At 45.5% G+C, this 12,089-nt stretch overlaps 1 protein-coding gene across 1 annotated transcript; it reads right to left on the bottom strand.

Annotated features, from left to right (window-relative positions):
* Nucleotides 1-3,622: 3,622 nt before the first annotated feature.
* On the bottom strand, nucleotides 3,623-10,013 carry TIMM21 (translocase of inner mitochondrial membrane 21). Its single transcript, XM_084280102.1, has 6 exons — nucleotides 9,523-10,013; nucleotides 7,796-7,858; nucleotides 7,603-7,700; nucleotides 6,218-6,291; nucleotides 4,206-4,311; nucleotides 3,623-4,105 (listed from the first exon to the last, which is right to left on the bottom strand). Exons 1-6 carry the CDS (start codon nucleotides 9,818-9,820, stop codon nucleotides 4,013-4,015), a joined length of 732 nt encoding a protein of 243 aa, XP_084136228.1. The 5' UTR covers nucleotides 9,821-10,013; the 3' UTR covers nucleotides 3,623-4,012.
* Between the last annotated feature and the right edge of the window lie 2,076 nt (nucleotides 10,014-12,089).

Raw genomic sequence — 12,089 nt, 5'->3', positions numbered from 1 at the left:
CCGCTGCTCTGAGCCAGCGTGCTCACCCACCTGCTTCCTTCCAACTCCACAGGGGAATGATGAGTTGTGAAAATGAAAATGATGCACTCCATGTAAGCACAGAATGAGAAACATTTTATTTATAGCCCTGTCATACTGGGGCTACCCTAAACAAATATCAGTTTGAAAGTCATCCCCTGACTTGTTTCTCTGGATTCTCCAGTTTCTTGAAATGCAATGGATAAACCAGAGGTTTGTACTTTGGTTTTATATATTCATAGCATGAAGGAGAAATTGTGAAGGTCAGCTGCACCGTGGACAATTCCACATCCATCTGTGACTTTTCAATTACACTCACGTCACTTCCTTATAGCCCATTTTGGTCTGTCTTCATTTCTCTCACAGAGGTCTGGAATGATTGCCAAAGGGCCAGACAGAATCGTTACACTGACTTTGCTGGGACTTCTTACACCTGTAATTGTAGCCCTTATTCCCAGCTAGGGAGCACAATATTGAGGCCTGACACAATTGCCAAAGTATGACAAGGGCACTTAGTGCAAAAACTAAGGTAGTGACAGCTTTACAGACAACTTCAAAAAATGTTTTCATGTCTCCAAGGGACCAATCAACCAGAGGTCCAATTCTGAAATACAGGTCTTTCACGCAAGCCTTGAAATACACTGTATTTGTCTAGCTGAGGAAGTCCTGACTACTAAAACCCTGTAAATAAATCTGGTTGTAAATAATCAAATTTTTAGTCTGTTTTCCCAAGCCAGAGCCAAACATATGAATTAACCCCAATGGCCAATTCTTGCTGTTTCACCACAAGCCTGACATACAATTGCATGTACCTGCACTGCTGGACAAACATCATGATGCGAGGCCAGCATCTTTTTGTTCCCAGAAAGTTTCTAGTCCTGACAGTTTATTCAGTGCAAACAAGGCTCTAAAACAAAAGTAAATCTAATGGCTGGCCTTCCTTTGCTGTAGATACAATGTTTACTATAAAAAAAAGGGTTTTGGCATCTTGTTCTAGGAAGGGCTCTTTTCTGAAAAGAAGCCACAGCTGGACTAATAAGAAAACACAGCTGGGATAGAGATTTACAGGGAAAAACCCTAGGCTGTCAGTTCTGTTATTGACATGGAGGTTTACAATGGCTTGCAGGCAGCTTGCTATGGTAGAAACTCATGAAAGAAGGGCAAAAATAGCATCACATTTTCTAGTTTAAACCGCATATTTCTATATGGTCTTGCTTTTAAAAGGTGAATGATTACATTTTTATCAAGGTATACTGTGGGCTTAGGGCTATGTCCTGGTTTTGGTCAGGATGGAGTTAATTTCATTTGTAACAGCAGATGAATGCTGTGTTTGAGAGTAAAATGGGAGTACTGCTGATAACCCCCTGATGTTTCTAGTTGCTGTCAGACAGTCAAGGACTTTCTCAGCTCTTCATGAGAAAGGAGGGGCGAAGCCAGGACAGGTGACCGAGCTGACCAAAGAGAGTATTCCACGCCAGTTACATCCTGCCCAGGATATCGGGGGCTGATGGGAGGAAGGCCTGGGGCGGCTCCGGGACACGCGGTTCTTGGGGGACGGTCGGGTTCTGGGACGGCTCTGGGTGGCACGGCCTGAGTTGTGTGGTTTGGTGAGAAACTGTATTGTGTATCAACAGCTTCATATATTTTGCTTTGAAGTCCTGTTAGTATTGTTACATTGTATCTTTCTGTTATCTTAGTAAACTATCCTTATCCCAACCCACGGGCCTCTTAATTTCTTGATCTTGGGGTTATTTGCCCCTTTCTCTTCCTTTTCCCTTCCCTTACTTCTCACCCCCCCCTCCCCTTTCCTTTAACCTGCTCTTTTCCTTAAAGGAGCAGGCAGCTGCGTGGATCTTGGCCCTCAGCCGGGTGAAACCACGATAGGCTAGTAATCTTAGTATTAGATTATAAATGTATATAGCTTGCAGTATTTCTGATGTGCTCCACCTTGCATTCAGAAAACTCTGGCAGAGGTGTTTTTCAGTAACCGCCACGGTGTGACACACAGCGAGCAGACGTAAGCCTCGGCAGGTAAACGTGGTGTGTGATGCTTCCAGCCAGGACTGCAGCAGGTTGCAATGAAACAATCAGGGCCTCAGCTATTTTGTTCTTTCTTTTTACTGGGTTGTAAGTCAAGTAGGTTGGTTGGAAAATGTCTTCTGAAACACAAGCTTTAGCAAGCTTAATGCTAAGAATTGGGAAGACTTATAAACATAAGTCAAAAGTGTTACCAATTCTGGTGCTTTCATGAAAATAACAGAGAAAGTAACAGGAGTCATTTGCTTTCATTATTTAAAGACGCTTTTCCAGGTGGACATTAACGATGTCATTACCTGTAGGTAAAAATAAGTTTATTGAACTTACTTCATTGTGATATATCAAGCACCACGACCATTTCTCATACTTACAATAGAGAGCCACCAACGTGGACTTCCACAGCTTTTGACTGTGCATAAAGTAGTGGGCTTGTTGGTCTTGAAAAGCACTCACTGAGGGAGGAAAGCAAGCAAATTCCTAACTCTGCTGAAACTAATGGATATGAAATCACTCTGGGCAGTATCTCAACTGCGGTTCCAGGTTGTGTAAACATCCCTTTGGCCTGCACAGAAGTCAACTGTATTGTATATGGTGCAGAAACTCCCAAGTGCCTTGCAGTTTAACACAGATGCAACTGGGGGTTACTTTGCTCTGGTCACACACAAGGACGAATGAATGCATGATACCTCTTCACTGAATACTTTCCAAAAACATGAGTACCTGATTGAAGTCAGGATTGAAGAGCTTAATTAATGTAAAGCAAAGTTATCCAGGTCTAACAAACTATTATGTTTAGTTGTTCAGATTGTGCAAAGATTACCTGGAGACAGATGGACAGGATGACTGAAGTCCAGTTAAGCATTACTGAAGGTCTGTATCTGGTATTTGTGGTATCATATGATGGAATATTGCATGAACTTTAGAGCAGCCCAAATGTATCCCTAAATGCACCTGTAATAAGGGCTGATAACATCAGTGCATGCTTAATGTAGGGATAACTAGCTAGTGAACCAAAAGCATAGTAACATATATGGGTGACTACAGAAAAATGCATTAGTTGGTGTTTAAGCAAGTGTTTAAATGTAAGAAGCTCGAAATCTTTTGGTTGGGGCTGTTGGACAGATAGGCACAACTGAGTCTGATTATTAAGATGAGGCTATGCCACATTGCACTGAGGAAGAAATCCAAGCGGGAAATTTGGTCATGAGTTGAGCTTTTCAGTCTGGGTAAACCTGTATGAATCTGATTCCCAGAAGACTTAGATCAGTAAAATTAAACAGAAAGACTGGGCAGGGCCGAGTAGCTACAGAACTGTCATTATTTAGAGGAGCAGGACAGCAAATATTGGAAGAAACAGACAGTAATGAGTTCTGCGTGCTGTAATCTATTTAAAAGATACCAATATTGAAGTCTTTATCTTCAGCCATTTGCCATGGATGTGTGCATGCACTATCCATATTCTTATGTGCCTTTGGGCTAGATCCCCTTTGTATCACTAACACACATTCTTCTTTTACCTCCTTTATCCACATGAAGGCATCCAGAATGAAATCAGAGTTTGTCTACACTTAAAATATTGCTTTATTGTGGTTCTACTGGGAAATACAAGCAAATGAAGACAAAAAGTTCCCCATCCAAACCTAAAATCTTGGAAGACTCAGGTTTTTTGGTATGTAGAAGCATTATCCAGCAATAAACTCTTAGTTCATCCTCAGCCATTATTTTTCTGTCTCAAAAGCATTTGCTGTAAGTGGCTCTACAGTTTTTCATTGGCTTCAATTCAAATCCTGTATTTGTTACTATTAAAGACCTTAATGGAGGCTTGGAGAGGCTACATCCTGATCACAGCCCCAAAGCTGTCAGATACGATCAACACCACCAAACAATTCATGAGTAAACTGGTTACACCAGTATCATCCAATACTCAATGAGATGAGGCGGCAACTTTGATCCTTGGCTATCTGTTGTCTTCTATGACAATGGTTCTTCTAGGGTAGGTCTCAACATCCACAAATATGTAGCGGACCTCAAGTCTTCCTGACTCAGGATTCTGTAAGGAAAATGAATTTCAACATCTGTTTCTTTTTCTCTTCGGTAGTTTAAATGAAACTTGATTAAGCTTGTCAGCTATAGCAAGCAATTGTACGTACCTCTTTGACTTCCACATGGACTGTGCCCCGCTTCCCTGGTTCAGAGCCCTCAATATAGAACTTCAAACGCATATGTTTCAGTCCATCCTTTATGTATTCAACGTGACTAAAACCAGGAAAACAAAACACCAACCCACCCAGCAAGGATACATGTTAGAGGATAATTAAAACTTCACATTTAAACTTTTTAGAGGAGCTGCTTAACTGTTTTGTGAGAAAGCGTGTTCTGATGCAGTCCTTAAGCTACCATAAGCTCCTTTCTCTACTGCTCTTCCCAAGCTTTACTGCAAGAGTATAAGGAGCAGCAGAGTTAGAAGAAAGAACTAATTAGCAGTTTAGGATTAACAGATGAAGGGCTTAAATATCCTTGCTTCAGTCCTCCCCATAAAACTCAACAGCAATCCAACGGCTGAAGATCCTGGAATCTCCTTCTATTCATTTTAGTGAACGCCCAGACTCAAAGCCTGACATGTGGCAAGGAACACCTACATCACCAAGACACTTTTTTAGGCACTTACGCTAAATTACCAAGCCAAAACACGCAAAGGGTGTTTTGTCAACTTAATAATCAGGTTGGTTAAGTCACATCAAAACAGTTTACTCTATGCTTATTTATTTTGGCAATAATTTTGTTCTACTGAAGTTGTGTAACTTTGGCACCGATATAACCAACCTAATTGCTGATATTTAGACTGGAGTTAGGTTATACTCAAATATTAAATAGAAAGGTCACATCAAGGCAACCACTTCCAAAAACTAATGGCCAAACTAGAATTCTGGTGCCAGTTTATGTTTCCTACTGAAATGACTGACTGCTGCAAGCTACCAAGCTCTTATTTCCATCAGTCATGCCTAGATGCACACTGTGAATTTAGCTTCCAATACAGTTTAAGGTGATACGATGGGTTACAGGGAACAAAGATGAATGAAGAGCCTTACAGCAGTACATTCACATTCAAGGTATTCATACACAAAAAAACCCCTGTACATTTTGGAGACATTTAAGGTCATTCTGCATATATAAACATGACAAAGTCCTCAGCTCAAAAAATTATTTTAAATACTAGATTTTCAAAATAATGGAAAGCTGGTAGTACATTTAGTTATTTGCATAGTTTGTTTTACAGAGAGATGCTTAAAATGTTTGTGCACATGCTTTTGATTTAGCATCTCTGCTTTAAATACTTTCTCAGAGTCTGGCGAAAAGATAAACTTCCACCAGTAAAAGTCACCTTCCTCTGGGAAATAAATAATCTCAATTTCATGGTTCAAGTTGTGTATCTGGGCTCATGTATCCCATCCTATATGAAAAACCACTAAAGATGAAGCCCCTATTGGGTTATAGTACAGTGAGGACTTGTGTTTTCTAAGAATTAGTTCTGTTGTTTCCCTCAAAAGGAGAATAATAAATAGATATGCTCGTGAAAGGTTTTGGTGATAAATGTTCTGTTACATACACACAGATGTAGCCTGAAGTATTAAAAAAGCACCCTAAGAAATGGGCAGGCTATACTGCACATCAGCTGGGGACAACACCATCCTGGTGACTACGACCTGTACAATCAGACCCAGCCTAGCTTTATACGGAGCACGCTGGATTCTTCAAAGTCTCACTCTTATTACCTCTTGCTCTTTCTGGCCTGCCAAGGACTACAGCTGCAACAGAAGAAAAACTCTCAAAGAACAATTTTTCAAAGAAAAATTTCAGTCTATATGGGGGATTCAAACAGTCAACTTCAGTCAGGTGTCTGCTCCCTGGATGCATGCTGAGGCCCCTGCACTACGCTCTTCAAAGGTGAGAGACCAAGTCTTTGTTTACCGTGCTGACCATGGCTTGTTTGGGGCACCCAGAATCAGTGTTTTATGTAGCATGTGCCACACCAACGGTACTGCAAAACCTCTGATTTCATTCTCACTCACTAGCGACAGGGTCACTTGCTACAACGTGACCCAAAACGTCTTTGCTGTGCAAAAACTAGGGTCTGTATGGGGTAAATAACACCAAAGAGCACCTGACAAACTGTCGCCTTCCTCTTCTTGTTGACTCCCCATAGCCTTTAATAGACTCACCGAAAACACCGATTACCTACAAGAGAAGAGAGGTTTGAGTTGTCAGAAGGTATCACATTCTAACAGATATTCCAGTATCAGTTCGTGCCCCTGCTGTGAACGTATTTTCTTTCAGCAAAATGCCCCTTGTGAGTCTGATATGTCAAGAACAGAACAGTTTATGAAAGAAAACAGCGTAAGGAAGATTCCTCTGTATTTCAGTACTTTTCTTTATAGTCATGTATTGTCTAAAATACATCCTACTGGTATCTTCCATATGTACCGTCCTCTGAGATTATGACATTTTAATCTCTCTTCTTACTGTGTATTTTATACTTCACTGACATTTTGTGTAAAAAGAAAAAAAAAGGCATTAAATATTTTCTCATGTCTCCTCCAAGATAATATTTTGCAATGTTTCAAATGCAAATGCACTCCCCTTCACATCATCTAAAAACTACTACCATTTCAGAATTAAATTTTTTTTCAGATCTATAAAAGCAAACCAAACGAAGCTAGTTTTAAAGTTGGTTAGAAAGGAAGGGTGATTTTTACCATAAGTCCTAGAGAGAAATTTTAATTCTACAAACTTGTTCCAAAGCAATCTTCATTTTTATTCTAGTGAAAACTTGTCACTTCTAGGTTATCCTCGCTGGCATCTGTGGTAACCTCATTTGAAAGCTATTCTATGCATTTCTTGTTTTGCCTCCAATTGTGGATTTTAGAATCTAGTTTTAGATTAATTTTTGTTTACATCTAGCTGTCTTATGTGGCCATGTGATCACACAGCTGTTCTCTTTTCCTGTTAGCCACTGGAATGCTTACCTGTGTTTGAAACGCAGTTTAAACTCCTCAATACTTATACAGTGCTTTGTGGGATGACAGGACCCTAATGAAGTGTCACAACAGAATAAACGTGCTGAAGAAAAAGCAGCAGGATCCATCTACAAAACTTAAGCAGGAGCAGTTCCTTCCCTGACTGCACAACTGCTTAAGTACTACATTTAGTAGACACTCAGGTATGTCTATAAGACCTTCTGTATGGAGGCACAAGTGCTCTGAAGAGGCTGATGCTGTAAGTTACATCAGTTATTGTGCCACAGTACACTCACTTCACTTGGCTTTATGCAGAGTAATTCACTCAGTGCTTGCACTGGCTTGTTCTAATATAGGTTCAAATTTGGAGCTGACCTACTTCTGGCTAGCCAAAAGCCTAGGCAGATCTGCTGGTGCTAAGCACCGTGAGAGTATTCCTTTGCTTGTGAGATTCCCTATGCAAAGTTTTGACTGAAAGAGAGACAGTAACTACTGAGAAACTTAAGCTTATATTTAAGGTTAAAAAACCAACCTCAGGGTGAGATCTGCATTTCTCCAAGGCATCTCCATAGATCTTACTTGGACTAGAAGAAGAGAATAGCTCTTTAAAAATCACATAGAACAAACCACCTGTAACAGAAACAACAGCAAATGGAATGAAAACTAATGAAACCAGGTGGAATTAATGAAAAACATCTGCTGATAAAATAATTAAAAAAAATAACCTGTTACACCAATTCCAACAAGCACCACAATGAAATAGGTAAAGTCTCTTCCAGCTTCTTTCACTGAAATAGAAAGCAACACAGGAGTTATAATCTTGGAGAGATAGACTTTTATAGCTTGCTTAAATAAATGCTCTTCTATTAGTCTGCAACTCAAATAGCATTTTGGCATAAGAAAAAAATTCCAGTATAAGCTTCCAGAAAGAGACCATGGAATGTCTCTTATGCCATATTTATAGCTCTGTATTACACTTTGTTACTTTCTGTTTTCCTCCTAGGTATTTTAAAGGCCCAGAATAGCACTTATTATTACTTTTCACATAGCATGAGAGGTAGTTTCTTTAAGAACTAATGGGGTATTTAGCACTGCGATTTTATGACTTGTCGATCAAGTGAGGAGTAAAAAGGAGGTATATTAGTCCCCAAAATGTATTTTATTGAGACCATCAATTGCATCTTACCAGATAAGTTTTTATCTATTAGTTTTGATGTGATGTGCAAGTGACAGTTCTACATTCCAGAAGCGTCATATGAGATTCTCTGTTACAAATTATTTTTTTAAAAATTTGGAAAGAGGCTACAAATCTGTTTTACGTGATAGGGTATGCCTTTCAGTTCAGTACAAGTTACCAAGGAAACTTTAATAACCACTTTCCCCTGCAGCCTTCCAATCAGTTGGAGACTTTTTTCACAAACCTTTTCAAACCACTTGGAAGTTTTGAGGCCAATTACAAAGTAACCACTTTCCAGTGAAATGAGCAAGACCCACCAAAGGGGCAACCATCCCATCCTATACAGACACCAGCACCACAGGTAGAGCTTTGACAACTCTGCTGGACTTAAACTTGTGTTAACAGCACGGAGACAGGTTGTGTGTGATAGGTCTCCTTTAGAAACGGGAAATCAAGTGCTACTACATCTCACCCCGACGGGATGTAAATCACAGAACTCTAGGGGTTGGAAGGGACCTCAAGAGATTGCTGGGTCCAACCCCCCTGCCAAAGCAGGTTCCTTAGGTCATATCACACAGGGAGGCGTCCAGATGGGTCTTGAATATCTCCAGAGATGGAGACTCCACAACCCCCCTGGGCAGCCTGTGCCAGGGCTCTGTCACCCTCACTGGGAAAAAGTTCTTCTGCATGTTGGTGCGGAACTTTCTGTGCTCCAAATTGCAGCCATTGCCCCTTGTCCTATCCCTACAGACTACTGAAAAGGGGCTGGCTATTTCCCCCGTGTCCCACACTTGAGATATTTAAATATCTTCTTTATAAGACTTGCAAGTCTTCTTTTCTCCAGGCTGAACAGCCCCAGTTCATTCAGCCTTTCCTCGTAGGGGAGATGCTCCAGGCCCTTAATCGTCTTCATAGCCCTCTGCTGGACTCTCTCCAGAAGATCCCTGTCTTTTCTACACCAGGGAGCCCAGAACTGGACACAGTACTCCAGGTGGGGCCTGACCAGGGCAGAGTAGAGCAGGACACACGAAATCAACACACCGCCTGGAAGAAGTCACACCGGTTTTGTTCTGCTTGTGCAAACCACAGGGCGAGACGTACCAAGTACGGCAAACGGTACCAGGTGAAGAAACGGGATCGTCTGTTTCCCGAGGCCTCCTTATTTTTTTTTAACCCCGGAGCTTTGAGGCTACAACACCTGAGGCGCAGCAGTAACCTTCTCCCTTTGAGCAGCGCCCGGCATTCCCGCTCACGAGTGGCCACAGCCCGCCTTACCTTTCTGAGCGGCCGACAGCAGCGTTTCCTCTTTCCGATCCCTTGGCACAGACACGTGCTTGCTACTCTCGCTACCTTTTCCAGCTCTTAGCCCCCCCGCCCGCGTCCCGACGCTGCGCCCGGCGGCCCGGAGCAGCGGGGCGGGCTCCCCGCGGGCGGGCTGGTACCGCCACCTCAGGCAGAGGCAGAGCCCCGGCCGCAGCAGCGCCCGGCCGGCGGGAGCGAGCAGCCACCTCCCCAGGGAGACCCGCACCTGCTCGCCGCGCTGCCCCGCCCGGGCAAGGGAAGCGGGCAGCATGCCGGGCCACGGCTCCCAAGGGGCCCTCAAGGAAACACGGCGGAGGCAGCTGAGCTAAGCGGAAAGTTTCTGCCGCTCGTTCTCCAGGGGGGAACCCTCGGGCGATAATCAGGGCAGCCTCCTGCCCTGAGCGCGGCTCTGCCGCCGGTACTTCGGGTCAGAAACCTCCATTACCCTTTACCCGCCGGCAGCCGCCTCTCGACCCTGCTCCGGCGGAAACCTCGGGGTGGCGGGGAGGGAAGGAGCGACGGGCCCTGGGAGCGGTAGTTTGAACGGGCTCCCTCTTGCGCCCACCGCTCCCAACGGCTCTCAGCAAGGTCACTACAGCGCCCGCCATGCCGAGCGCCGCCGCCGCATCCCGCCCTCACGGGGTGGGGCGCCGCTGGCTCCTGGGACGTTTTGTGTGTTTGGGGTTTTTTTAAGTGTATCGTTATTTTAAAAATATATCGGGTTTGGGTCTTGAACACAGAGGTGCGTAAAAGCGATGCAGTTGGCGCTTCCGCGTCCGTCTGGGAACATAGAGATCGACACGTCCCATTTCCCTGAGACCACTCGCTTCAACTTTGCAGCGGGCACCTCCCTGGCTCTCGTCAGCACCATCCAGTTTGTCTCCCTTCTCAGGCTACCCGAGAAGACCCGTGCTCCCCAAGGAACAGCACACGGGGCTCACGCTGGGCCAGGGAAGGGGGAAGCTGACGGGACGCTTGCCCCCAAGTACCGATATGGGCTGGCGGCGGCACTCGCTGCGGTTCCTCGGTGCGATTGCGTTTTCCGTGTGCCGCACACTGAACTGCTTGGGAGCCCAACGCCACCGCAGACAGCAGGGCTCGGCTCACTGCCCCAGGGCCGCCGTGGGCAGCCGGTGCTGCCCCGCCCCGCGGCCGTCCTAGCCCAGATCCGCCTCGCTGGTGCTTTCGGCGCCTGCAGCGACGCACGCTGGAAGCACTCGGAGGAGGCGGTGTCCTTTGTCTCCAGCTAAAGCGCTTAGGTGCGAACGCGAGCCCCGCAGGTTCCCTCTCCCTCGGCAGAGGAGGGGTCAGCCCTCGCCCCAGGCGCCCGCCTACTCCCCCGGGTCAGCCCTTCCGGGCTGGCACCGTAGCGTCACGTGGAAGGTGGCGGCACCGCCCCGTTCAGCGCGGTGCGAAGCCGCTGTGCCATGGCGACGCTCCCCTTGGCGACGGGCCGCGGCAGGGCCCTGTGGCGGTACAGCTGCGGCGCGGCACCGGCAGCCGACGCGGTGACTTACCCCCGTGCCGCCCAGGTCCGGCCGCCGCGGCCTTTTACCTTCTCCACTGCTGTCGCCGCCGCCCCTCGGCTCGGCCGGGCCGTCGGGCCCAGGTAACGGTCTCCCTGCACGGCCTGAGGAGAGGCCGCCGGGGGGAACATCGAGTGGGGAGCGGAGCTCTGCAGCCCCAGGGCTGCTTGCTCATCCTGTGACACCTTGTCCGCGGGGGTGGCTTCTTGCCTTGTAGTTCCCATTGCAGCTCCGGGGAACCACAGCAGCCCCCCTTCATGGCCCTGGTTTCCAGTTCGGCGTTTGCCACAGCTTGGGGTGCTCCCTCGTGGCTGTGGTGGCCTCCCCTCCCTCCCCCTGGCCCTGTGGAAGGGGATGTCTTAGTAGAAGTAGTGTGCTTTTGCGATGCACAGGCATTTCTGGCTTTACAAAGACCTGACATGCTGCTTTCTGTTTGGGTGGTGGGGCTTTACCTTGGGTATGTGCTTCAGTTGGGAGGACGCAGTGTCGCTAAGCGGTAGCCCGTCTGCCTGGCCCAGTGGCTGATGTTATGTCCAGCTTAGTTATGCTTTTGTAATAAACGGGAGGATTTCATTGTGGAAGGCCTGGTTAACCTTAATCCTTACAGGTTCAGCTTCCAAAAATTTGAAGTACCAGTCTTAGAAGCAATGTTGAGGAAGCAAGATTTTCTGCTAAGTCATTTCTACAACCTTGGTTTTCACAGCTGTTTCATTCCCTGCCTCCCCCCCTCCCCCCTTTTTTTTTTTTGGCTTGTAAATGGGATTGGTAATACCCTCTTTTTAAGAGACTTTGGAATTGTTAGCTGAGGGGGTAAGAAACCCAACAACCAGATGTTAACATCGAAATTTCTTTTTATTCCCACATATGTTTTAACATTTGGAGAAGGAGACAGCTTTTGTCATTACTTAAAACTTTCTATATGTTCCTTGAAATAGATTCGTTCCCTGACCAGCAAAAAGCCAGCAGTCACTTCGCAAGTGCTACAGGGCATGAAAGTGAAAATAATACAAAATG

This window comes from Gallinula chloropus, assembly GCF_964237585.1.
Source record: "Gallinula chloropus genome assembly, chromosome: 2".
Lineage (NCBI taxonomy): Eukaryota > Metazoa > Chordata > Aves > Gruiformes > Rallidae > Gallinula > Gallinula chloropus.
This window is presented reverse-complemented; position numbering and strand designations above follow the sequence as displayed.